Raw genomic sequence first — 26,805 nt, 5'->3', positions numbered from 1 at the left:
GTGAGCTATGTCTTTTCTAAGCGATCGCGTGTATGATGTTCGTCCGGCGGGGGGCGAAAAATCAGCTGAAAACTGTCCCATAGACTTAACATTCGCCCACAATTTGTAAAATCATATCTTTGGCTCAGAAGGTCATAGAGACTTGGGGTTGGGCTCTTTTGACTCGGCCTATCAAGTAGCCAATAAGTAGTGACATAACAATTTCATAGCCACACCCTAGCAACCACTTAGGGCTTCCTAGCAACCATAAAACAACATTTACAAGCCATATTTCAGCTCCAGAAAATTGTAGAAACACGGAGTTTGGCTTTTTTTTTTTTACTCAGTCTGTCAACTAGTCTTTAAATATCATCTTATAAACTGTATAAGCACACTATAGCAACCATATAGAGTACCCTAGTAACCATACAAACACATGAATAAGCTATATCTCAGCACCAGAATATCGTACAGACATGGTTGTTGGCCCGTATGCAATCATGTACAACACCCTAGCAAGCGAGTGGTGAGTTTTGCCACTGCAAGCACCACTCACATTTTCTTCAGGAAATGTACATTGTAGTTTGTATTGTTGTCATGCATTCACTAGTGTTTGTTTTGCAGGCAGACGAGACGAATGTGGCAGATGAACTCGCATTGATTCAGTCGTACACGTATGTGGCGGCTACTACTAACATCCACCCGTATCTGTCCAGTATAGTCAACTACGCTCAGGCCGTCAAGTTCATAGGCTTTGATGAAGCCGAGGGCAAGTACATTTTGCACTACAAAGACATTAGCCATGTTTCCATCCAAAGTTGTTAATTTAGCTGGAATATCGCATAAAACAATACGTTTCCATCTCATCTGGTCAAACAAAATCATCACTTCCTGGGAAATTGGCGCAAAATATCTGTATTAAAAATGTAAGTTGCTGCAATTGGGCTCTTTTCCCTCCATCATAAATGAGTCTAACATGAAATAACAATACATTACATTGTTCATGTTAGTTCTCCGAGCGTCAGACGAAACACAATAAACGCTGTCATGTTCTCTTGCGTTCGGATGCTGGTGTTTGGGAACACAATCATGTGAGACGCTTCTGGAGGGAGATAAACCAAATCATTCTGATGACAGACTTTGACTCCGCCATTGGTCCGCTGCCTAGTCCAGTTATCCAATCACAGCCTCCGCTGAGGCAGTGTCACCAGATTTAATCAGTAAATGTGTCCATCCTAGTTTATGCACATGACTTCTTATCAGATAAAAAAAAAAAATGGTCCACCTCAAATTAAGCTTTTTATACACATTTTTTCTATTTATCCACATCTTGGCTTTTCCGTCCATCACTTTTTAAAATACAATATCCCAAAATGTGCATAAAAATAGGTGGATGGAAATATATTGATAGTTAGGCCTGAAACACATTCTACACAAGTATTATTTATGTACTATTATAATTTATATATGAATAAAATATAGAGGTGACATCATAGATATGTTTATTTTATTTGTGATTTTTTATTTAATTTACTAAATTGTATCTGTTTTATTTAATAACAAGTTAAATATAATATTAAAACGAAATGTAGATTCTCTTAATTTTTTATTTGTGAATTTATCGAGGTAATATCATAGTTTTGTTTATTTTGTTTGTAAATTTTATTTTTAATTATTAAATATTTAGTTGCAAGTTAAATCATGTCATTAAAATAAAATGTTTATTTTTTATTTCATAATTTCATAATTTTTTACTTTTTTATTTGTAAATTTATTTTCATTTACATTTATTTTATTACATTTTCAACATTTATTTTTTTTATTAGTAATTTCATTTTATAACATTTATTTTATTACAGAATTTGTTTTTATTACATACGTTTTTCATTAATTTTTTTAGTTGTTGGAAAATTAAATATTAGAAATGTAATACTAACCCCTTAAGTAGTAGTAGCCTTTATTGTCACTTAGTCACTAAAGATTTAATGCATTTTATTCACCTCTAGATTTTAGAGGAAAATAAAATATAGAGGTAATATCAGTTTTGTTTATTTATTAGCTAAATAAATAATATATTTAAAATAAAATATCATGGTTTCTCTCGTTTTTTTGTATTTGTGAATACTTTTCTTATTATTAAATGTTAATTTTTTTACTAGTGAATTTTTTTAAATTTTATTTTTCATTTGAAATTGTTAATTTGTTTTAGTAATGATGTTATGTGCTTCAATCATTAACATTTAGGTTGTTTCAGTTTTAGCTTTTGTTCAGTTTTAGGTTTTATTCAATTCCACTTAGTCATTTTTAGTGCTTTTTTCTATTTTAACATTTCTATTTTTTGTTTAAAGTTGTTCATCTGATATTGCTATATTTTATTTCATCTTGATTTCAAATATTGTTCTAGAATTTCATATTAAATGAATGTTTTAAATATTTTTAGTTGAGGATAATATCCCCAGTGCACACAGATTCTTTCTACAAGAGTGTTTCTATCACACAGGACTGTTAGATCACCACCACCTCTTCTCTGTATGTCCACAGAAAACAATATTCATCACAACATGTCTTCTTTTAATGAGTCTGTCGGTTTGGGATATTTAAGGACAAACGCCATCGAATTCGTGAAGTATCCTTTCTTTTGCATGCAAAGACGTGTCTCATGCTCTTGTATCTGCCTTTAAAACATCTAAATGTCAATCTTATGGGTCTTGTTCAAACTTTATCTGCTTATCTGTCACTTATGAATAATGTATTCTGCATTAAAGTGTCTCATATAACAGTTAAAGTGAGTATTTAGCTGACTATGTGACCGGCCGCACCATAGAATAAAACAGGTGTCTCATTTTAAAAACATTTATTTGGTATTATTCATGTCTTTTTTTATATTTTTACAGTTGTAAATATTACGTGGTGCACCTTTAGCTTTCTTTCAGAAATTTAGAACTTTCTTAAAGAAATTTAGCTTTCTTTCATGAGGTTTTTGCTGTTGGAGTTGTAGTTTACTTCTCTGTTCCCAGGGGGCGTGTGAGTGCAAAAAATGAGATGGATGGTTGGAAACAGTTTGTAGTATTTTTTATTTTTTTTTTGCAAGTACAGTTTAATGCCTTTTATTCACCTCTAGATTTTAGATTTGATTTTCAAAAAAAAAAAATACATGGCAATATCATAGAGGGGGATAAAATATAGTTTCATTTATTTTATTTGTGAATTTGAATTTTGTTTATTAAATTTATTAGCAATTTAAATTGTGATTTAAAATAAAAAAATATTTTCTTTTTATTTCATTTTCTTTTTACTTTTTTATATCTGAATTTATTTTCATTTATACTTTTTTATTACATTTTTATCATTTCATTTTTTATTATTGAATTCATTTTTACTTATTACATTTATTTTATTACATTTAATTATTTTAGTTTAATACTGAACCCTAAAGTTTTAATTCCTTTTATTCACCTCTAGATTTTAGAGGTCAGAGGTGAATAAAATATTGAGGTAATATCATAGTTTTGTTTATTTATTAACAAATCAAATCATATCAATAAAATAAAATATCATAGTTTCTCTTTTTTATTTTATTTGTGAATTTTTTTTTTACGTTTATTGTTTCTTTTTTCTTATTAGTGAATTCATTTTTATTTATTAAATATATTTTATTACATTTAAATATTTTAGCTGTTAGCAAATTAAATATTATAAATATAATACTGAACCCTAAAGTTTTAATGCCTTTTATTCACCTTTAGATTTGGGCTATTTTTAGAGTATTTTGTTAATTAATAAGTGGCCAAAATATTACTTGGGACATTTAAGTCACACCGAATCTCTCTGGATCATTAGAGAACACAAGAATAAATAAAGTATGATCTGTTTTCAAATGCTACAGGATCTTTTATCATCTTTCAGAATTATGAAGAAAAGAGCTTGTTGAAGAAATGGCTTTTTGATCTCGATGTCTTTTAATCAGCTGGTGTTTTGGTGATTTTTAGCAGATGTATGAAGTCAGACAGTGTGACGTTTGTGTGTGTGTGTGTGTGTGTGTGTGTGTGTGTGTGTGTGTGTGTGTGTGTGTGTGTTGGGTCCTTGAAACTAAGAGGAAAGCTTCTGAAACACATGAGAAGCCTGACTGAGGGTCCTAGAGGTTTATAATGAGAGATCCATCATATCTCTGTTCTCATCCAGAAGAGTGTGTTTCAAAGAGCGTTTGTACTGTGAAAACAGCAGACCTGCAGTGTGAGGACGCCTTCAAGGATGAAGTTTAAAGTGCGCAGCTCTAAGACCCACAAATCCCCGAAAGCTTTGCGTTTGAGTTTCCTTGAATGTGATGCGCAGCTACAACAAGCGTCAGATGAGTCGCATCTACCCGAAAGGAGGACGAGTGGACTCCAGTAATTACATGCCACAGATCTTCTGGAACGCAGGCTGCCAGATGGTGTCTCTGAACTTCCAGACCCCAGGTACTGCAGAACACACACACACACACACACACACACACACACACACACACACACACACACAGAGAGAGGGACAAAACTAAAGTCAGAATTATTCTTATCTTGTCTGAATGTTGGTACAAATGTACAAAGGTGTGTTTTTTTTTTCTTTTCTTTTTTTCTTGTTTATATAAATGCATTCATGCATTTGTTTACTGATTAAGAGAGAGAGAGAGAGAGAGAGATGGGGTGAGAGAGGGAGAGAGAGAGAGAGACACACACACAGAGGGGGTGAGAGAGAGAGAGAGAGAGAGAGACAAACAGAGAGAGAGAGACACAGACACACAGAGAGAGAGACAGACACAGAGAGAGAGAGAGAGAGAGAAACACGCACACACACAGAGAGAGAGAGAGAGAGGGACACACACACACAGAGAGGGAGAGAGAAACACACACACAGAGAGGCAGAGGGAGAGAGACAAACAAACTTGTTGTGTTTTCATGTTTTATGAGGACTTTCCATAGATGTAATGGTTTTTATACTGTACAAACTGTATATTCTGTCCCATTACACTAACCCTACCCCTAAACCTGCCTATCACACACACACAGACACACACACACACACACTAACCCGACAACTAAAACCTGCCCATCACACACACACACACACACACTAACCCGACCACTAAACCTGCCCATCACACACACACACACACACACACACACACACACACACACTAACCCGAATTTATTTTTTATTCCATTTTTGTCATTTCATTATTTAGTGAATTTATTTGTATTTATTACATCAGTACATATAATTATTTTGTTTATTAGCAATAATACTTATTATAATGCTTATTTATAATACCGATAATACTTATTTCTGTCTTTTGAATTTGGTGTAAAATATGAAATTTTGAAAAAAAGTATAAAAAATGCAAAAAAAATATTTATTTTTTGGTTTTATTTTTTTATTAGTGAGTTTATTTTTATTTATTACAATAATACATTTAATTATTTTATTTATTAGCAAATTAAATGTCAGACATTTACTTCTGTCTTTTTTATTTTAAAGTAAAATATAAAATGTAGAAATAATATTACAAAGGTTAATACATGCATTGTAATATATTAGGTTAATTTTAAATTTGATTTGGTTTTTATTATTATTATTATTATTATTTAATTTTTTATTAATAATTTCAGCAAACATCATTTGAGGTTAACACTGCACTGATCTTCAGTTTGATTGTTGTTTTCTGTAGATTTGGCGATGCAGCTCAACCAAGGCAAATTTGAATATAACGGCTCATGTGGGTAAGTTGAAATCATATACTGAGGAAAACGGTACTAATTACACTGAAGAACTGAATTACAGGGGTTTTACATAGAGATACTGCAGTGTACTTGCTGTTAATCTAGTTTGAAGCTTTAGAGTGTCTGTGCTGGGAAAAAGTTTAACATCAAATTAAAAGTAGGCTACGTTTGACGGCTGCGCTATTCATTATTGCTCAGGTTTTTTGACAGCTATTGCAATAATGAACCATCATCTGCTCACAAACGAACCGGTTACTCTGACACATTTATCACTAGAGAAAGCATCATTATGAGTTTCACTTACAGAGAGAAAAAAACACAACGCTTCATATCTTCTATCAAAAGTTTCATTGATCTTCAAAAGACATTTATTGCAACTAAACCCATGCAAACATCAACATGTGACCGTCAGAAACTTATTCTGCATGCAAAACATCTTAAATGCACAAAAGCAACTTGACTAACATTGTAAGTGGCATAATTACATCACATAACTGACTTGCCCACGTGAATATTGATATTTCTCCGTCATACAACAGAACTGGTCTGAGGAAATGTTTAGTTTTTCCTCATGTTTTCTTTAAAGCCACATCAGTTGTCAGTGTTAATTTGCTGCGTCGCGCCACGACAGTGTGAAACTCCAAACATATTAATCAACACATTAATCATGGCAAAGCAGCGCAAGATCCATTAGCGTTGTGTTTAGCGGTGTAGATTAAATATGGGACATTAAAGGGATGCTTCACCGATTAGCATTAAGCTTTGTATCAGTAGAAACGCGGTAGTATTTTCGAGTGACCGTGCTTCCCTCCCTCATGTCCCCCTGAGACTAGAGATTTCTGTATTGTGTGTCTGGAAAAAAAACTCAGATGACGTTAAAATCGTAATTTATCGTCATCCGAGGATCTTTTGTCCAGAGGCGAGAGACTCCAGCCAGTAGGAGGAGCTCATCCCGCATGTCTTCAACCCGCCCATAGGGGGATCTCACGATAAAACGCCGTCTTTTCAGTTTCCAGTCGACTAGTTAATACGGTGACCGGGAGGGGACATGTTCGGTTCACTTAGTTTTGTCGTGGCCACAACATACAAACTCGTGGGAACGTCATAATGTCGTATGTTGAAGGAACGGCATTCGTTTCTACCAGTTTTATAACATGTGGGAGCATAATCTTCACACGCAACACGGCTCTCCTTTTACCCCGGTCATAATTTACTTTGTTATTTGTTAATTTAACCCTTGTGCATCAATTAAAAAAAGTTACACATAACTACATAGAGGACAAAAATGTCCATGTCAAAAAACTCATAAAAATGTGAAGATTGGGAGCACAGACTTAAGTTTGGTATAATTTGAAAGAATTCCCTTGGCTGATTATTGCTGAAGTAAAAAAAATAATGTTAAGTAAATCCAAAAACAAGTTTATGAAACAAGTTGAACTCTAAAATGGCTAGAAAATCAAAGCCATAAATCTAAATAAGTTGTGATCCAAATTTGAGGTTGATATCACAAAAAATGAGCTTTCGGTAAGATTTTGTTTGGGCGCAGTACCAGACTTTCCTCATTGGATGCCAGCAAAACTCCATTACAAACATACACATGCACACAAATACATATTATTATTTTTTATAACACACATACAAACCACATTCAGACATCCATACCAACACACCCACACAAATATTGGCGCATAATTGATCCAATTGGCTCTATAATATGCCAAAGCAGAAAACAGGAATAAAGCGAGTATTTGCTTTATAGGCCAAACCTGAAAAAAATGGCACCATCTGATAAAAAAAAATTGAAGCCTTGCCAACAGAATGAAAGCTTCTTAACAAATATTGCATCATTTTATAGTTAAACGGCCCTGGGATTAAAAAATGGGGCCATTTTTGTCCAAAAGGTGCTGAGAGGATGTATTTTGTGTAACTAGAGCAAAAAAGATTTTTTAAAGAAAATGGCGGTGATAGTAAAATTACAATAAAAATACACACCTGTGCCAAATTTTATGCAGTTAGCATTAACACAGGCAAAGTGATCAAAAAAACTAAACTGAAAAGGACAAAAATGTCCATAAGGATGCACAAGGGTTACGTTTCTCATAATGTGTTTTTGTTTATTGGCTTAAAAAGGAACTTTATTCGTGACCCGAGTATTTCATTCAAGCCAGCAAATTTCCGACGAAAAGAGCATATTCAACTTAAGAATACGCTTCAGGTGTCTTTCACTTACGTACCCACTTAATATATCGTGGCAACAACATATTATCACGTTTCCACAAGTTTATATGTTGTGGCCACGACAAAACTAAGTGAACCGAACATGTCCCCTCCCGGTAACCGTATCTAGTAGCCTAGCTGTGTCATTTCTCCCGATACTGCCCTCTGTAACCGGTAGGCGTGGCTTGGGAGTGGCCTTAGGGTATTCTGTAGCAAGTGCATTCTGGGAGTTGTTGTCTTTCATCCACATGAGCCAAAAATACATTTTCTGGCTTTTCTCAGTCTAGAAGGCACCAACTTCTAAAATAATTTCACATTTCTACTACATAAATGACCCAATTTAAATACACATTCATCTTTCCAGCGGTGAAATATCCCTTTAGTGAAATGGATGGTTGCTTTAAAGGTGCATTGCGCAACATTTCATGTTAAAAATACCCGTTTTTCGAACCCATACATGCTTAAACAATTGCCTGATGGGCTGAATGAGCCCTTCTCTGATCACTGTGATTGCCTCTTTAATCCTGTACAGTAAAATAAATAAGAGGGATTCGGGTCGGAATTTGAGACTGGGCGTGACGTCATGCACGTTCAGTTGCAGTGTTGCAGTTTCGCTTGTCGCCAGAGGGGGCATAGTTCTGCAAAAACTCAGAGACTTGCGCAATGCACCTTTAAGGTGAGTGCTGATGATTGTACTGAACTCTCTCAGGTTTCTCCTAAAGCCTGATTTCATGCGCCGGCCCGATCGCATGTTCGACCCGTTCTCAGAGACGCCGGTGGACGGAGTGATCGCTGCCACATGCAGTGTCCAGGTGTGTGTGCTTTCAGTCCTCTTTAACTAACACACCTTTTACAGCGTTCCTGTGGTTATCATGGGAAATCTGCAATCAGGCTTGGAAAAACCACAGGAATGTCTTTAGTGAACGCGTTTTCCTGCGTCTGCTCTCGTCTAGAGGAAGACCTGATCGCAGCTTGTGAGTCAATTGTTCATTTCTTTTCAGTGAATCAGTCGGACAGACTAAATGATTCGTTAGGCAATTTGTCTTAATATTTATTTATTTATTTACATCAATTTATTTAAATCTTAAATCTAAAATTTAAATCGACTTATTTACATTTTATTAATTAAAATGTATTTGAATTTATTTAAAATATATATAATTTCAATTAATAAGTTAGACAGATAAATGAATCAGGCAATAATTATTTATTTATTTTATTCTATTTATATACATCTATTTAAATTTACTTTAATTGGTTCTTTTACTTTAAGTGAATCAGTTTGACAGACTAAATGATTCATTAGGCAATTTGTCTGAATATTTATTTACGTATTTACATACATTTATTTATATTTATTTAAATCTGCTTATTTACATTTATTAATTAAAATGTATTTGAATTTACTTAAATTGGTTCTTTCAATGAATAAGTTAAACAGATAAATTAATCAGGCAATAATTATTTATTTTATTCTATTTATTTACATCTATTCAAATGTACTTGGTTCTTTTCAGTGAATCAGTTAGACAGACAAAATGATTAATTAGACACTTTGTCTGAATATTTATTGACTTATTTATTTATTCAAATCACTTTTTTACATATATTTGCATTTATTTATATATCTATTATCTATTCAATGATCAGACAGACAGACTAAATGATTCATTAGGCATTTTGTCTGAATATTTATGTATTTAAATCTATTTATTTACATTTATTCGTTTAAATCTATTTTAATCATTTTTTTAAAATCAGTTCTTTCCAATGAATGAGTTAGACAGACTAAATGGTTCATTAAGCAATTTGTCTGAATATTTCTTTATTTATTTATTCATTCATTCACATCTATTTAAATCTGTTTATTTACATTTACATTTAAATCGTCTCTTTTCAATTAATCAGTTGTTAGACAGACTAAATGAATCATTAGTGAATTCGTATTAATACTTATTTTAATTTATTTAAATTAATTGAAATGTATTTATTTAAAACCATTTACTTAAATTATTATTATTATTATTATTATTTTTATATTTATCCAGTGACCATGAACAATTGGAAAGGTCTTGAAAAAATTCATGGACACTGAGTGATTGATGAAAAAGTCTAGGAATTCTTCCTTTAAACCAAGTGAAAAGAAACCCTGTTCTCTTTTATTCAGCTAAACTTTGACATATTGCCTGATTAATAACACTTATGGTTTAATGACACAGACACATGAGTACTGAGGTTTGTTAGTGCTACAGTGTTGCACTAATGTGACTGTAATAAGTGTACTGTTGATCATTCACTGCACATAAACCGGCTGTTGTTAGTTCACAAAGTGAGTGGAGTGTGTGTCTCTCAGGTGATTTCTGGACAGTTCCTGTCAGATAAGAAGATCGGCACGTACGTGGAGGTGGACATGTACGGGCTCCCCACGGACACCATCCGTAAAGAGTTTCGCACCAGGATGGTGATGAACAATGGGCTGAATCCGGTGTACAGTGGAGAACCGTTTGTCTTCAGAAAGGTAACCTTTAAGCCAGTGACGTCTTTATCTCAATTATGTCACGTTACCATCTTCTTACCCTGAAGAGCCGAGGTGCTCGTTCTCAATGATTCATAAACTGTAGCTCAGAATATCAATGAGATAATGACTTCCCATCATTATCCAGAACGTATAAGACGTGGAATTGTATAGAGAACTTTAATCATATCTACATGAAATGAAGTGGTTACTATAGAGATCTGAAGGCTGCAGTCTAATTATACACACTGTTCTTTGATTAAACGCAACATCTTGAAGTATCTTTACATACAAACCACAGTTCATAGTGACCGCAAGCTCCCAGAAAGGACAAGACTTGTAAGTCTACTAAAGCAATACAGTAGTTTTATATGTGACCCTGAACCACAAAACCAGTCACATGGGTACATTTTTTGAAATTGAGATGTATACATCATCTGAAAACTGAATAAAATATAGCTGCGAGCAGCGATTACGGGCCCAAGCCGGTGGCACCGCAACCCCGGTGCCTTTAGGGTGGCGGTGCCGCCGGCTTTGGCCCTTTATCGCTGCTCGCAGCTATATATATATATATATATATATATATATATATATATATATATATATATACACATACATATATATATTTATTTATTTATTCATTCATTCATTCATTTTTTTATTTTTTTATTATTATTATTATTTTTTTATTCAGATTTTATGATACACTCAAAATATTCCACAACAAATCCTTTAAATTTAATGTAAAAGTAAAAATGAAAGTAAGCAGTGTTGGGCTCACGTAACCCTCTCATCAGAATCAAAATGTTTCAACATTTGCGATGTATTTGGATGCTAAACTATTCTTTATTTTAGGCTTTGTTCTTCACTCGTGTTCCAATATTGATGGAAAAAATCATCCTCTTCACATGCGCAAAAATTTGCTTGGAAACATCACAGTGGAGCGAGGGGTGCTTACTGTGAATGTACGAATTGTACTACTGACTATTTAGAGCAGTGTAATTTTTATATGTTAGGTTGACTATTTTATTATTATATTTTATTAAGGCTATAATGAACAGGCTGCGATGTCAAGATTGTAATGCTGGAGTGTGTGTGTGTGTGTGTGTGTGTGTGTGTGTGTGTGTGTGTGTGTGTGTGTGTGTGTGTTCATGTTTTTCTATCCCGGTGGGGACTTTAACCTGAATGCACACAGACTCATGGGGACTCGTGTCACAGTGGGGACCTAAATAGAGGTCCCCATGGGTAAACAAGATTATAAATCATACAGAATGAGTTTTTTTGGAAATGTAAAAATGCAGAAAGTTTTATGGGATAGGTAGGTTTAGGGGTAGGGTTAGTGTGAGGAGATAGAATATACAGTTTGTACAGTATAAAAACCATTAAGTCCATGGAGAGTACCCACAAAGATAGTAAACCGTGTGTGTGTGTGTGTGTGTGGCGTGGGCGCGATTGAACAGTAGACACATAAAAACATACTCCATCATTATACAGGACGACATTCAGACTGCAAAGTGTTAACTTATATTTGTGTACAGTTGCAATAAAACACAAAATTGTGCTTTTGTAAAATAATTTCAAGCAATCCACCCCCCGAAAGGCGCTAATTTTAAAATGAAACTAAAATGCTCATGGCTGCACGGGCATTCATAACGGTGCACGTCCACGGCGAGGAACGAGCAGAACAATTTTTATATGTTAGGTTGACTATTTTATTATTATATTTTATTAAGGCTATAATGAACAGGCTGCGATGTCAAGATTGTAATGCTGGAGTGTGTGTGTGTGTGTGTGTGTGTGTGTGTGTGTGTGTGTGTGTGTGTGTGTGTGTGTGTTCATGTTTTTCTATCCCGGTGGGGACTTTAACCTGAATGCACACAGACTCATGGGGACTCGTGTCACAGTGGGGACCTAAATAGAGGTCCCCATGGGTAAACAAGATTATAAATCATACAGAATGAGTTTTTTTGGAAATGTAAAAATGCAGAAAGTTTTATGGGATAGGTAGGTTTAGGGGTAGGGTTAGTGTGAGGAGATAGAATATACAGTTTGTACAGTATAAAAACCATTAAGTCCATGGAGAGTACCCACAAAGATAGTAAACCGTGTGTGTGTGTGTGTGTGTGGCGTGGGCGCGATTGAACAGTAGACACATAAAAACATACTCCATCATTATACAGGACGACATTCAAACTGCAAAGTGTTAACTTATATTTGTGTACAGTTGCAATAAAACACAAAATTGTGCTTTTGTAAAATAATTTCAAGCAATCCACCCCCCGAAAGGCGCTAATTTTAAAATGAAACTAAAATGCTCATGGCTGCACGGGCATTCATAACGGTGCACGTCCACGGCGAGGAACGAGCAGAACAGAGTGAACGTTTTTCAGTTAATTCCTACTTCCATAGGAATTCATTTGAAACGCTCGCTCAACCAATATAAATGTCAGTGCGGAAGAACATATTTTACTTTAGTTTTTAAGTTAGCGATTAAAAAGCCCCCAGCGGTGTCACACGTCAGTTAACCGGTGGTAAAATATTCTCACCGTCACATACCTAGTATATTTATATATAGATATAATAGGCCTACCTGATTTTGAACACAAGAGGGCAGTATAGCACTATGTTTGACTTTATTTATGTATTGTTTAGACTAAACAACCATTCTGGCAGTTTTTAAACTTAAAATTCATTCTTAAATTGAAAAAAAAAAAGAATAAAATGTTTAGTTGTGATGTTTGTATACTTTTATATAGAAATAAATGGTATATAATTACATTTTTAGAAAATTTGAGGCTTTTAGTTTTTCCTTTTTGGACATTACTTTAATCCCTCGCCATAGCAAAACCGTTTGAGATATTTATAATCCGTTCACAATTTAGCATATTTAATGTATTTTCATCATGTTGAAAAAGTTTGGTGGGAATAAAATAAATAGTTTAAGAGGAGTGGCTAAAAATTCATAGGCTGATTTTGCAAAAAAATCCACATTCAGACCAAAATATCTGACTTCCTTTTGCTCTGAGCTAATGAATGTAAATTAGAAAGTTGTCCGGCTTGATGAGAACAATATAAAATTTTTTTTTTTTTACTGTATTTAAAACTAACCCCCCCACTTTTGTCAAAAGCATGTTGAAAGTGACACACTTCCTGCTGCCAGTTGGTGGCGCTATAACTTTGACTCACAATAGTCACATCCATCTGATCGGCCTCTTACCACGAACACACTGCTGAAGTTTCATCAAGATCAGTTGATGTATGCAGAAGTTATAACACTTCGTGTCTCTCTTTTCTCGCCATAAATTCGTTTCCTCACCACGGCCAAACCGTTCAAGATATCAAAAATCCGTCCGCAATTTAGCATCCTCAATGTCTTTACTTCATGCTGACTGAGTTTGGAGGTGATTGAATGAATTCTCTAGGAGGAGTACATCACATTCCACAGCAAGCGTTTTCCAAACAACCCATAATAGCTGACTTCCTGTTGGGCTGGCGTGAAACTTGTCAGAAGGAAAGTTGTTCGGCCCGACGAAATCTATATGTGTACCGAGTTTCATATTACTTCATGCAAGCGTGTTTGATATATGGACCAAGTTTTCAGACCCTGTTCAAGAGGGCGCTGTTGAGCCCCCCTGCCACGCCCGTTTCTGAAACTTTTCACATGTCTACTGGCTAATACGTGTTATGTGTCTGTCGAGTTTCATCCAATTTCAAGCATGTTAAGAGTCTCAAACGCATCCGAAAAGAATATTAAAACTTGATGCGTTGCCACGGCAACAGTATCTAAGATATCAATAATCCTTTCACAGGTCTACATCTGCCCTGTGTTTACATTATACACATAAAGTTTGAAGCAAATCGGGTAAAATTAAGAGGGTGACTTCAAAGCATTTTGAAAGTGACACACTTCCTGCTGCCAGTTGGTGGCGCTATAACTTTGACTCACAATAGTCACATCCATGTGATCGGCCTCTTACAACGAACACACTGCTGAAGTTTCATCAAGATCAGTTAATGTATGCAGAAGTTATAACACACTTCCTGTGTCCCATTATTCGCCATAAATTCGTTTCCTCGCCACGGCCAAACCGTTCGAGATATCAAAAATCCGTTCGCAAGAATTCATCCTCAATGTCTTGACTTTATTCTCACCGAGTTTGGTGGCGATCGGATGAAATCCCTAGGAGGAGTATTTCACATTCCATTGTATGCGTTTTCCAAACAACGTATAATAACCGACTTCCTGTTGGGCTTTTGTAAAACTTAGAGCACGAAAGTTGTTCGGCCCGATGAGATCTATATGTGTACTGAGTTTCATATTATTACATGCAAGCGTGTTTGATTTATGGACCAAGTTTTCGGACCCCATTCCAGGGGGCGCTGTCGAGCCCCCCTGCCACGCCCCAGTACCAGCTTCAGCCCGGCCCTGATGGCCGCAGGTTCTGACGTGTGTGCAAAATTTCAAGAGTTTTTGAGCATGTTAAGGGCCCCAAAAGTGGCAAAAAGGCAAAAAAAAAATAATGAAGAAAAAAAAGAAAAAAAAAAAAAATAATCCTTACGGAAACAATAGGGCCTTCGCCCTTTCAGGGCTTGGGCCCTAATAAGCTTTCCATTGATGTGTGGTTTGTTAGGATTTGACAATATTTGGCCGAGTTACAACTATTGATAATCTGGAATTCTGAGGGTGGAAAAAAATCGAAACATTGAGAAAATCTCCTTTAAAGTTGTTCATTTATGTTGGCGATTGTGCTGCATTCACTCACAGAAATAAATGTTTTATATATTTACAGTAGGAAATTTACAAAATATCTTCATGGAACATGATCTTTACTTAATATTGATTTTTGGCATAAAAAAATTGATAATTTTGACCCATACAATGTATTGTTGGCTATTGCCACAAATAAACCCGTGCGACTCGTGACTGGTGACGTGATCCAGGGACACATATGTGGAACAGAGCCATTAGATGTGATCCATGAAGCAGAATCTGATTTAGTATAGATTCAGCAAATCACCTAGCAAACAGGCCTTCACACTTGTGTGATTAGGCAAGGCAAGTTTATTTTATTCATTTGTCTGTATAAAAAAACAATTGTATATTGTAAAGTGCTATTTTTTGTATTATATGCATAATTATGCATGTTACTTTGTAGCAAATTTCAATAAAAAGATCACAAAAAACAGGTGCATCGTTTTTAGTTACGACATGCATAACAAAAAAATGTTCTGCATCAGATGTGGAGTTCTTGAATCTGAATGTGATTTAAGTTTTAAATATTTTATGTAATATTCTGTGTTCCCTTGAAAAAATATGAGGGTGGATAAATAATGAATAAAGCAAACCTAAATATAATAAGCACACTGTATTTAAAAAAAGAATGGTAATTGTGCAAAATCCTTGGCTTATTTATTTAAGCGTACCGATTAATTAATCAAAGCAATCACAAATTAATTTTCCTCCAAAAGATAATAAGTAAAATTTATAAAGTAATATAATAACATAAAGTAAGTATTGTGTTAAACGAGAAAAACATCAAATAGACATTTCAAAAAGTAACTTTAAAAATAAATATTTTGATTCAACATTTATTACAAACAAACTTTTCGGCTACGACGACCATGAATTTATTTATTTTATTTTTTCAGAAGCTGCATCTGAATTAGTATTTCTATATATTTACAGTCCATTTATTGCAGATCGGAGCTGGCATGAATGCATTCACACTGCAGTTACGACTGCATAAATAATGCCATGAGATGAATGGGTTTTAAATGGGTATTAAAGGGATTTTTGACCCAAAAATGTTAATTCTGTCATCAAATACTCGCTCAGCTTTTAAGCTTTATTATTTAATATTCTAGGTCGCCGTCTCTCTCGTTTTGCTTTTGAAACTCCTTCCTCTAAGTCAAAAGCACAAGCAGAGTAAATAACACACAAACGCCTCGATCCCAAAGGTAATCCTGCCGGATCTGGCGGTGCTCCGGGTGGCCGTGTACGATGACAACGGTAAACTGATCGGACAGCGGATTCTCCCGCTGGATGGACTGCAGTCTGGCTATAGGCACATCTCCCTGAGAAATGAGTACAACAAACCTCTGTCTCTGGCCACCGTCTTCTGCAACATTATCCTCAAAACATACGTGCCTGACGGCTTCGGAGGTAGGGACTCTAACGTGATCAAAAAAACAAGTTCATTGAGTTTCATCACGAGTCTTTACGCCGCCAGATCTTCTCGTTTCAGCTATTGTAGATGCCCTGTCTGATCCCAAGAAGTTCTTATCCGTCTGTGAGAAAAGAACGGACCAAATGAGAGCCATGGGCATTGAGACGGTGAGCATCTGTATCATTAATGCACACAAAACCTTGAGAAGTCTTGTTCATTAGTCTCGTAGTCTCGAAGTCTCGTACTTTAATCAGTTCTTCATGTACTCGCTGATCTGTACCAATCGACTGCTATCATTAAACTTTCAGCGTTAATGTGTTTCTGTGGCACAGAGATATTCCTGATAGCTTCTGATGGGATTTTTCAGGCATTCTCGCTTGTGCATTTATTTGACACACATGTTGGCTACTTAATTTTACATGCACAAATGTTTTGACAGAATTATTAAAATAGTATAACTCTTGCTTCAGATAATGCAGAATCCAGTCATTTATTTCCCCTCCATGTTGTGAAAGGAGAATGATGTTGTGTAATGAATTCTGGGTGTTTATTCAGTCAGATATTGCTGATGTGCCGAATGACCGCTGGATGGGGAATAAGAAACGGAGAGTGAATTCGGCCTCGATGACGCCGCAGAAGGACTCTGGGAAACTGGGACAAAACATGGTCACCTGTCCCAAAGAGGGTAACTATAAAAGAGCATGAGCAGTGACTCTGTTTAGGAGAAATAAAAATACACAAATCACTCTGTAAGAGTACAGAGCTATGACATGAATGTGTTAATCAGATAATTTGATCACTTTTGAACTAATAATTTTTATATATTAACCCTCTGGGGTCTGGGCTGTTTTTGGGGCCCTTGAGATGTTCTGACATGCCCTGACATTTGTGCTTTTTTCAGTTGCTTATAAACATATTAATGGCAAAGGTGTAAATTCACTCTATAAAGCACAAACAGGGCTACCATAATATGTGAGCCATGTGTATGTACATGTTTTCATTTTTGAGAGAATAATGTTTATGCATGGTTATTGAAAAAAATAAAAAATAAAATTTCTGAAATAAGGCCACAAAACACATAGTAAATATGTGTCAATAAGACTTTTGAATAATGGATGTCCTCGCCTAGTGTTTTTTCTTCAAAATTATGTGAAAATAGTCTTGCTTTATCGTTCACATAAAACAATACATTGATTTAAATTGATGTAAAACAGGTTTTGCTTGGAAAGCCAATATGCGAGGGGGCGTGAACGAGGAGTGGTTTACAACTTAGAACACCCACTCTGCATAATGACTCTGCATAATTAGCCATTCATTCAGGTGTGACACTGACTGAGCCACAATACAAGGACAAAAGATATATTTAGAAGAAGACTTATATTGACCATTTAAGATTTTGCTTACATCTATCTTGTAAATATGTTTTGCCATTTTATTAAAAGGTTACAATTACAACAATAATTACAATTTCAACAATATTTCAAGTGTACTCTTTCTTTGTAAAAAAAAATGATATAGGCCTGCATTTTATCCATGTATTCATTACTTTCATATTTCGCCTGACTGTAACGTTGTTTTCATGAAATATTAGGGCATATTGTTAATTTGCAGTTTAATACGTTGCTTATACAAATAGCCTACATTTTATTTCAGCATATTTCAGTCGATTTTTCTCATCTCAGTATAGCAATACAGTTTGCTGAAACATCATCATTCATTCACACACGCGATTTAAATTTAAACTGTCTTTTTGCGAGCTGTGGTAAACAGCGCGCATCTCTGCCGTTCATTCATCAAAAACAGAAACCCACGTGAATCACGTGAGAAGGGAAAACTTACTAGTATTCCTCAGCTCGCTCCTCGATATACCCGCACTTCTGAGGGACATTTTCCATTATTATTCCTCACAGCTGCAAGACGGTGTAAACAAGTAATGATCTGAATAAACTTGTGTGTTTTCTCGCGCTGATATGGGGGCGTTCACAGGATTGCGCGGATTGCCTCAGTCATTTGCGTTTGAATAGCGCGCGCTCTCCGTGGGCGGAGTCACATTACATCTGAATCAGATGTAATTAGCTCGACTGGAATCGCTCTCTTTTAATACAGATTTCACAAGATGAGAATATTTGTTTTTTATATAAATTACTTCATTAAAAAGAAGAGAATTCAAGCTTCATGCCTGTGTGACTGTATGCCTGTTTGACTGAGTATTCGCTGAGTTATTGTTCATTTTCGGACGCGTTTCAGAATGGACTACACTGGCAGAGAGAAGGCAGAACTCGCTTCGTGTTTATTTTTCTTTATTTGACAAAAAGCACAACACTTTGTTTTTATTGTGAGTATACACAAAAATAATACACATTTAACAGAATCGATTGATGTATGAAACTTGTTTTGTAAAATCAAAGTCAAAAGAGTATTTCGGGTCTCAATTCAACTCATAAGGAAAAAAGCGAGCAGATCACGCCGGCGTGATCTCCGAACTCTGAGGGTTAAATATATATAAATATGGGTAGTTTATCAAGTTGAGTTGGTTGGTGGACCTGTAAATGGATCATAACACGAAATAATCTAATTTGCCTTGATCTTGTCTTTTACTTGTTTCAGATCAAAATGTCCAGCTCATTATAAACAAAGCATTTATATAATCAAGCCTCAAAAACGACTTGTTCTGGTATTGTGGGATTTGTGACGTCACACGGGCAAATACATTCATGTATGACTGCCTTCAGAGCAAGACATCGACCAATAGTTTTACATCATCACAGCATAGGCCCCGCCCACTGGCAGCTGACATTGACTACACTGGTTGTGTCACAAGCAAACAGAAGCCATTATAATCACAGATGCTGTCTACACTGATACAGTATACAGATGCGCGATCAGTTTCTAACATACTCCACTTATTATATATGGATAATGTTTTCAAAACTCTTACTCATGTGCAATAGTGAGGGTGCGTTGATACTGTTTCCTATGCAATGACATAAATGCCTTAATGGAGCCGCACCTTAAAAAAGGATCATTCCAGACAGAAGGTCAGAACGAAGTTCCTCATATATATTTTTGTTTTTGTGCAAAAAAACTTTAAACATCAAGGAACATATTCCAATAATAAAACAAATCCATGTCATGACCCCTTTAATCTTCATGCATTTCAAATCATTAGCTTGTTTCGGCATGTGGACTGTATGATTTTTTGTTTTTTTTCTGTTTTCTTGTTGCTTGTCAGATTGAGAAATGGCTCCAGTGAGATCTTGGGTAAAAGCTCAGGAAACTAAAGACTTTGACACTGACAAGCAATCCAAGACCTGTGGCAAAAAACACATCTTTCATAATCCCTGAAATTCCCAAAGGCGAAACTGTGGCAAAAAAATCACACATCATGCATCCGTCTTAAAAGATTGCACTGAAGCAAACATCTCAGAATCAGTTCATTAGTTTACATTTGCATTTTGTTTTGTGAACCTAGATGTATCGATTCTCACACCTCAGCTGACCATCGATGACTTACAGCAAACGAAGGTAACAACCCGACCAGACGTTTCTGTCGGAAACAGAATAAAGCATTTGATGCATCGCTGAACTGTGAAATATGAAAAGTGCGACATTCATGTTTCTGTAACCTCTCCGCAGACCTACATGAAACTAGTCAAGAAGCAGCAGAAGGATGTGGAGGCTTTGAAGAAGAAGCATGCGAAGGTGACCGAAGGCTTTTGTTTCCTTGAGTTCACTGAATTGATTATGAACACTTTGCCGAAGTGTCACAGACACTGAAGCCTGTAGGGCTGGAAAACTGACAGCACGGACACAAAGACAATCCTGCTTCCTATTTCAGGCACACGCTGCACTGCAGAGCTCCCACTGCGCTCAAGTGGACAGAATTGTTGCTCAACATGATAAAGAGAAGCAAGCGCTGGAGAAGCAACTCGAAAAAGGCTGCAAGAAAGTGAGGTGAATGTGATATTAGTTTTTCATTACACTTGTCTCTTCATACAGGTTGTCAAGTAGTTGATTATTCAACATCAAAGTTTTAGGTTTACAAAAAAAAAAAAAAAAATTCTTCACTTCAGGCACAGATATGAATGTGAATTTTCCTCTTGTCTGAATCAGTGTTTTGGTGGTTTTTGGATGCAATTCATTATCTTTTAGCATTTATATAATCATAATAAAAAGGCATTCACTCATTCAACTCATTTTGCTTCTAAAATTTGGCATATTCTTGAGTGTAACGATGGATGGATGGATGGATGGATGGATGGATGGATGGATGGATGGATGGATGGATGGATGGATGGATGGATGAAAAGGTGTGTGAGATGGATGGATGGATGGATGGATGGATGGATGGATGGATGGATGGATGGATGGATGAAAAGGTGTGTGAGATGGATGGATGGATGGATGGATGAAAAGGTGTGTGAGATGGATGGATGGATGGATGGATGAATGGATGAAAAGGTGTGTGAGATGGATGGATGGATGGATGAATGGATGAAAAGGTGTGTGAGATGAATGGATGAATGGATGGATAGATGCAGGGTTTGAAATGAACAGCCGCCAAATGTGGGTAAAAATCAACTGTATCGGGTAACGCTGTAAAATCACTGGACAATTTGGTGTGTTACTTATTATGTTCACTCACTTTGCTGGAGAAGTTTGTGTAAGCCAAATCTGTGCAGATTTAGAGCAAATACTCCACTCGTGATTAATCATGATATATTAAATATAGCATACTGCGCAGAATCTGCTCATATCTGGATTACTTGAACACACACGTCACTACACAACAAATAACGGCACGCTTGTTCATTTGCATTGAAGCAATAGCGAAGATTAAAAAACATTTGGTTAACAGAAAACACATGAAGAAGGTAATCTGGTTCATTACTTTTCTTTCTTACTTTCTTTCTTTTTTTTTTTGGCTAGTAGAAGTTCTGAATGGCCGGTAACTGTGAAAAAGTGAAAAAAATCATTTCAAACCCTGGATATATGGATGGATGGATAGACATATATAGATAGATAGATGAAATTGCATACTATATGTGACCCTGGACCACAAAACCAGTCACATGGGTCAATTTTTCGAAATTGAGATTTATACATCATCTGAAAGCTGAATAAATACGCTCTCCATTGATGTATGGTTTGTTAGGATAGGACAATATTTGAGATACAACTATTGAAAATCTGGAATCTGAGGGAGCAAAAAAATCGAAACATTGAGAAAATCTCCTTTAAAGTTGTTCATTTATGTTGGCGATTGTGCTGCATTCACTCACAAAAATAAATGTGTTATATATTCACGGTAGGAAATTTACAAAATATCTTCATGGAACATGATCTTTACTTAATATCCTAATGATTTTTGGCATAAAAGAAAAATGGATAATTTTGACCCATACAATGTATTGTTGGCTATTGCCACAAATAAACCCGTGCGACTCGTTTTGTGATCCAGGGTCACATAGAACCACACAGAACACAGAATGTTCTTTAAAATAGTTGTTAATTTTAGAGAAATAAACTGTAGGAAACTTATTGACAGGCCAACTATCCAATTACATCTGAATCATTGTAGATCTACATGTGATGACCCTTGTAAAACAAAGCCAGAACATTAAGTGTAACAGCTTCTTCTCAGTCATATTCGGAGTGCAGGCCAGACCACGCTCTCATTGTTTGTTCATCCTCAGTGAAAGTTACAGCCTTGAAATGAGCCGAGACATCGAAAGGCAAATTAAGACCGTAGCGACAAATCACAAATCCAAGGTATTGAGTTGAATTTTCATTTGCTTCATTCACATTCCAGCTTCTTGTTTTATAATTTGAATATTACAACAAAATGTCGTTGTGTCGCTGTCCGCCAGGTAAAGGACGTGGTCGCGGCTCACGCGTCTGAATGGGCTGAGATGAACAAATGTCATTCGTCTGAAGAGCAGGCTGTGAGAGAGCAGCACGTGATCCAGCAGTGTGAGCAGCTCCGGAAGCTGATGTTACTGGAGCAGGACCAGCAAACACACACACTCACACTCGTCCATGAGAGGTGAGACAGAGAGGAGAACCGCAAAACTTTGAATATTTTTTTTTATTATTACTATAACATTATTATTTTGAATATTTTTGAAAGAAGTCTCTTATGCTTATGCAAAAATACAGAAAAAAACAGTAATATTGTGAAATATTATTACAATTTAAAACAATGTTTTTTCCATAGCATGAACTAACAATGTTGTAAACAGTTGTATTTTTATACTAATATAAACAAAGATTAATTAATACTGTAACAAATGTATTGTTCATTGTTAATATTAGTTAATATTTAGTACCTTATTTTTAAAGTGTTGCCCAATCCTTCAGAAATCATTCTAATGTGATTTTTTTTTTGTTAAATCAATTTTGGTAACCGTTTATATTTTATTATATTATAATTTTTATAACCTGTGATACTACTTTTAGGATTATTTGATGAATAAAAAGTTAAAAAAGAACAGCATTTATTTAATATAGAAATCTTTTGTAACAATATACACTAGCGTTCAAAAGTTTGGGGTCAGTAAATGTTTCTTTCTTTCTTTATTCAGCAAGGATGTGTTAAATTGATAGTAAAGATTTATATTGTCAGAATTCTATTTTGAATAAATAATTGAGAAGAATATCAAAGGCTCCATAATAAAATATTAATTAGGACAACTGTTTCCAACATTTATCCTAAATCATCATATTAGAGTGATTTCTGAAGGATCATGTGACACTGAAGACTGGAGTAATAATGCTGAACATTCAACTTTGATCACAGGAATAAATTACATTTTACAATATACTAAAATAGAAAACCATTGTTTTAAATTATAATAATATTTCACAATATTACTGTTTTTTTTCTGTATTTTTGATCAAATAAACACAGGCTTGATGAGCATAAGAGACTTCTTTCAAAAACATTAAAAATAGTAATAGTTTCCAAACCTTTGTCCGGTACAGTATACATATTTTTTATGTCATTCATCTATAAAAGCTGCACCTCAGTGCCACTTTTCAGCATAAAACCCTGCGTCTTCAAATAACACCCACAAAATAATTTAACTAGGCACTATATGCCTTCATATATACACAAAAATATATAAATGGCATTGAAAGTTTTCACTCAAAACTAGTAAATTTCACAAATAATACAAACATTCTGCAAGTAACACTTTGACTGAAAATAGTGGTCTTGTAAAAGATCCGCCAATAAACTTTTTAAAACTTGCAAAAGTATTTTTTTTACAGTGTATTTGATTGTGACGTGCATTTAAATGAAGTCAGCTTAATTATTTTCTGGGCACACGTTCCTCCTTTCTATGCGAACAGTGCGTGCCTGATTAACAGAGGACATCGCTGTGTGCCTGCTAATTGCAATTAACATCTGTGTACAGTTTCTATTGATCATGTCAGCATTGATTCATTAAGTGATGGATATATCCAGATGTGAAGTCAGGCGCACCTTCGGCGTTTGTCGTCAGATCCGGCCTGTATTGTGGGGAATTGCTCCATGCGAAGTGTGAGCAGCACTAATTTTGTAGGCATGTTTGTGGCATTACCTGATTTGCATAATTCCGTTAGTGAATGGAGTGCTGAAACAATGCAGTCTATGCTTGCTAAACAGCACTATCAGTGGTGCAGTTCATTCTTACTGAATTCTCCCTTGTGTGCGTTTCTTATGGGCTTTTGTTCCATACGACGTGTGTGTGTGTGTGTGTGTGTGTGTGTGTGTGTGTGTGTGTGTGTGTGTGTGTGTGTGTGTGTGTGTGTGTGTGTCTGTGTGTGTGTGTGTGTGTGTGTCTGTTCTTGCAGCTGCTGTTTTGTTCTCTGTTATTGTGTATATTTTACATTAACTCCACAGAGTTATCAAGCGTTTATTATTACTAATCCCACAAATGAGTTATTTTTTCTGAAAATAAAATAAAAATAGTTAATATATGTAATAACTATGTGATAATGTCTACTGTATTTATGTATAATGACATGTATTAAATACTTAATCTCATTTGATTACTTTCCTTTTCATTAGGAATTTGATGGACTCAAAGCAAAACATCAATTACAAATAACGGTAACACTTTACCAAAAATAAAAAATACTTCAAAAGCATTTATTAACCTTAATTAATGTTAATTTCAACATTTACTAATACATGATTGAAATCAAAAGTTGTATCTGTTAATGTAATTTAATAAACCTGAGCTAACATCAAGTCACAATGAACAGTTGTATTTTTATACTAACATAATCACTGTAACAAATGTATTGCTCATTGTTAATTTTAGTTTATAGTTAGGACCTTATTTTAAAGTGTTACTCGAATAAAAAAATTAATCTCACATTGAGTTCATAAATTACTCACACTAATATGTACAAAACTTGCATGGGACACTTTCTTTTTTAACATCTCAAGTGGTTGACATTTATAAATATATAATCGTATAAAGCAGCCCTACTTTTAACATCGTAGGGCAAACTGTATAATGGAACGATTTTCCGTCTCCTCTTCCAGACAGAGTAAAGAGCTGCGAACCAACCAGGCGAAGACCTCAATGGAGAGCAGCAAAGCCATCAGTCAAGACAGAAGCATAAAGAACAAGGCTGAGCGCGAACGGTAATAACAACCGCTTCCCTTTACAGATCACACCACCAGCGTTACCTTAGCTGCACTGTCCTTTGTGCTTTGCTTGTTTTTTGAGACATTGCTATTACAATGTAATGACCAAACAGAACCATCTTGTGCAATTTCATCCATATAATTTGGGAAAACACCATCTAGAACTATTATTCTATTCTTCGCTGATTGCGTCAGTGATGTTCTGTTCACTAGTTTCCACCATTCCACCTTTCTTGTTATTCTCTCCAAATTTGACCGTACAGTACATGTGTCATTCAGGAAAATAAACCCCATCTCCACAATGCTTCGATATGTTGACATTAAACTTTCCTTAAACTTTTTTTTGTTTAGGTAAACCAAATGTTTTTGCACCGTAATGAACTTCTACAAATTTAAGACAACAACAAAAAAAAGCCTCATATCATCAATCTATAGACCAAACTTCACAAAATGTGCCTTTTTTTTAGAAATTGAGATTTATACTGACATTTATGCATTTGGCAGACGCTTTTATCCAAAGCGACTTACATTGCATTTCAAGGCACACATTAACATTTGTATCAGTTCTCGCTTTCCCTGGGAATCAAACCTATGATCTTGTTAGTGCAAGCGCCAAACCTCTACTGTTTGAGCTACAGGAAAGTCTTCACCTGAAAGCTGAATAAATAAGCTTTCCATTGATGTTTGGTTTGTTAGAATAGGACAATATTTGGCTGAGATACAACTATTGAAAATCTGGAATCTGAGGGTGCAAAAAAATCGAAACTTTGAGAAAATCTCCTTTAAAGTTGTTCTTTTATGTTCTCGATTGTGCTGCATTCACTCACAGAAATAAATGTTTTATTTATTTACGGTAGAAAATGTACTAAATATCTTCATGGAACATGATCTTGCAGCAATAAATTGAAAACACCATGAATAACTGAGGGTGTGTTTTGGGAAAGCTTAAGCATATTATAATGAAACTTAGTCGTCATCATTGTCATCATCCACTTAGTCCACAAACGTTTAAGCCAGTGCCACCTTATGATCAAAAGTCATAACTTATAAGCAGTAATCTACTTCTAGGCTTTAAAAGTTTCCATAACTCCACTGATATTGTTTCTGCAGGAGAGTTCGAGAGCTCAACAGCACGAACACAAGGAAGTTTCTTACAGAAAGAAAGAGGGTAATGATTCTAATCTTGCTTTAGATGTGTGTTTTTTTTCCGAATGCATGTTTCTAATTATGTAAATGAACATGGGCGTTGATTGACAGCTCGCCATGAAACAGTCCAAAGAGAGCGAGCAGCTCCAGGCGGCTCAGCGTGAACAACTCGAGAGGCTGGAGAAACACAACGAGGAGGTATTTCAGTGTTTGGGTCGTTCCTGCTGCGCTGTACTATTTCAACTCTGAAACCTCCACGTAATGAATGTCCTTCTGTAATTAAGGATGTATTTCCATATAAAAGTATAGCAGACGTTCAGAAGCGCTCAGACTTCTCTTTCATATTTTTAATCTATTGAAATGTTGATTTGATCAAACAGGATA

At 35.3% G+C, this 26,805-nt stretch overlaps 1 protein-coding gene across 1 annotated transcript in view; it reads left to right on the top strand.

Moving 5' to 3' along the window:
• plcb4a (phospholipase C, beta 4a) overlaps nt 1-26,805 on the top strand; it is a 62,918-nt gene that overhangs the window by 31,614 nt on the left and 4,499 nt on the right. The window contains exons 20-36 of the mRNA XM_081347874.1: nt 604-748; nt 2,521-2,605; nt 4,312-4,436; nt 5,684-5,735; nt 8,662-8,764; nt 10,306-10,470; nt 16,426-16,630; nt 16,713-16,801; nt 17,190-17,319; nt 20,107-20,159; nt 20,271-20,336; nt 20,473-20,588; nt 22,331-22,406; nt 22,505-22,680; nt 25,171-25,272; nt 26,386-26,443; nt 26,533-26,619. Coding sequence (XP_081204000.1) covers nt 604-748; nt 2,521-2,605; nt 4,312-4,436; nt 5,684-5,735; nt 8,662-8,764; nt 10,306-10,470; nt 16,426-16,630; nt 16,713-16,801; nt 17,190-17,319; nt 20,107-20,159; nt 20,271-20,336; nt 20,473-20,588; nt 22,331-22,406; nt 22,505-22,680; nt 25,171-25,272; nt 26,386-26,443; nt 26,533-26,619 — 1,833 coding nt within the window. The remainder of the gene's footprint in view (nt 1-603; nt 749-2,520; nt 2,606-4,311; nt 4,437-5,683; nt 5,736-8,661; nt 8,765-10,305; nt 10,471-16,425; nt 16,631-16,712; nt 16,802-17,189; nt 17,320-20,106; nt 20,160-20,270; nt 20,337-20,472; nt 20,589-22,330; nt 22,407-22,504; nt 22,681-25,170; nt 25,273-26,385; nt 26,444-26,532; nt 26,620-26,805) is intronic.

This window comes from Scardinius erythrophthalmus (genome assembly GCF_964197995.2).
Source record: "Scardinius erythrophthalmus genome assembly, chromosome: 19".
Taxonomy (NCBI): domain Eukaryota; kingdom Metazoa; phylum Chordata; class Actinopteri; order Cypriniformes; family Leuciscidae; genus Scardinius; species Scardinius erythrophthalmus.
This window is presented reverse-complemented; position numbering and strand designations above follow the sequence as displayed.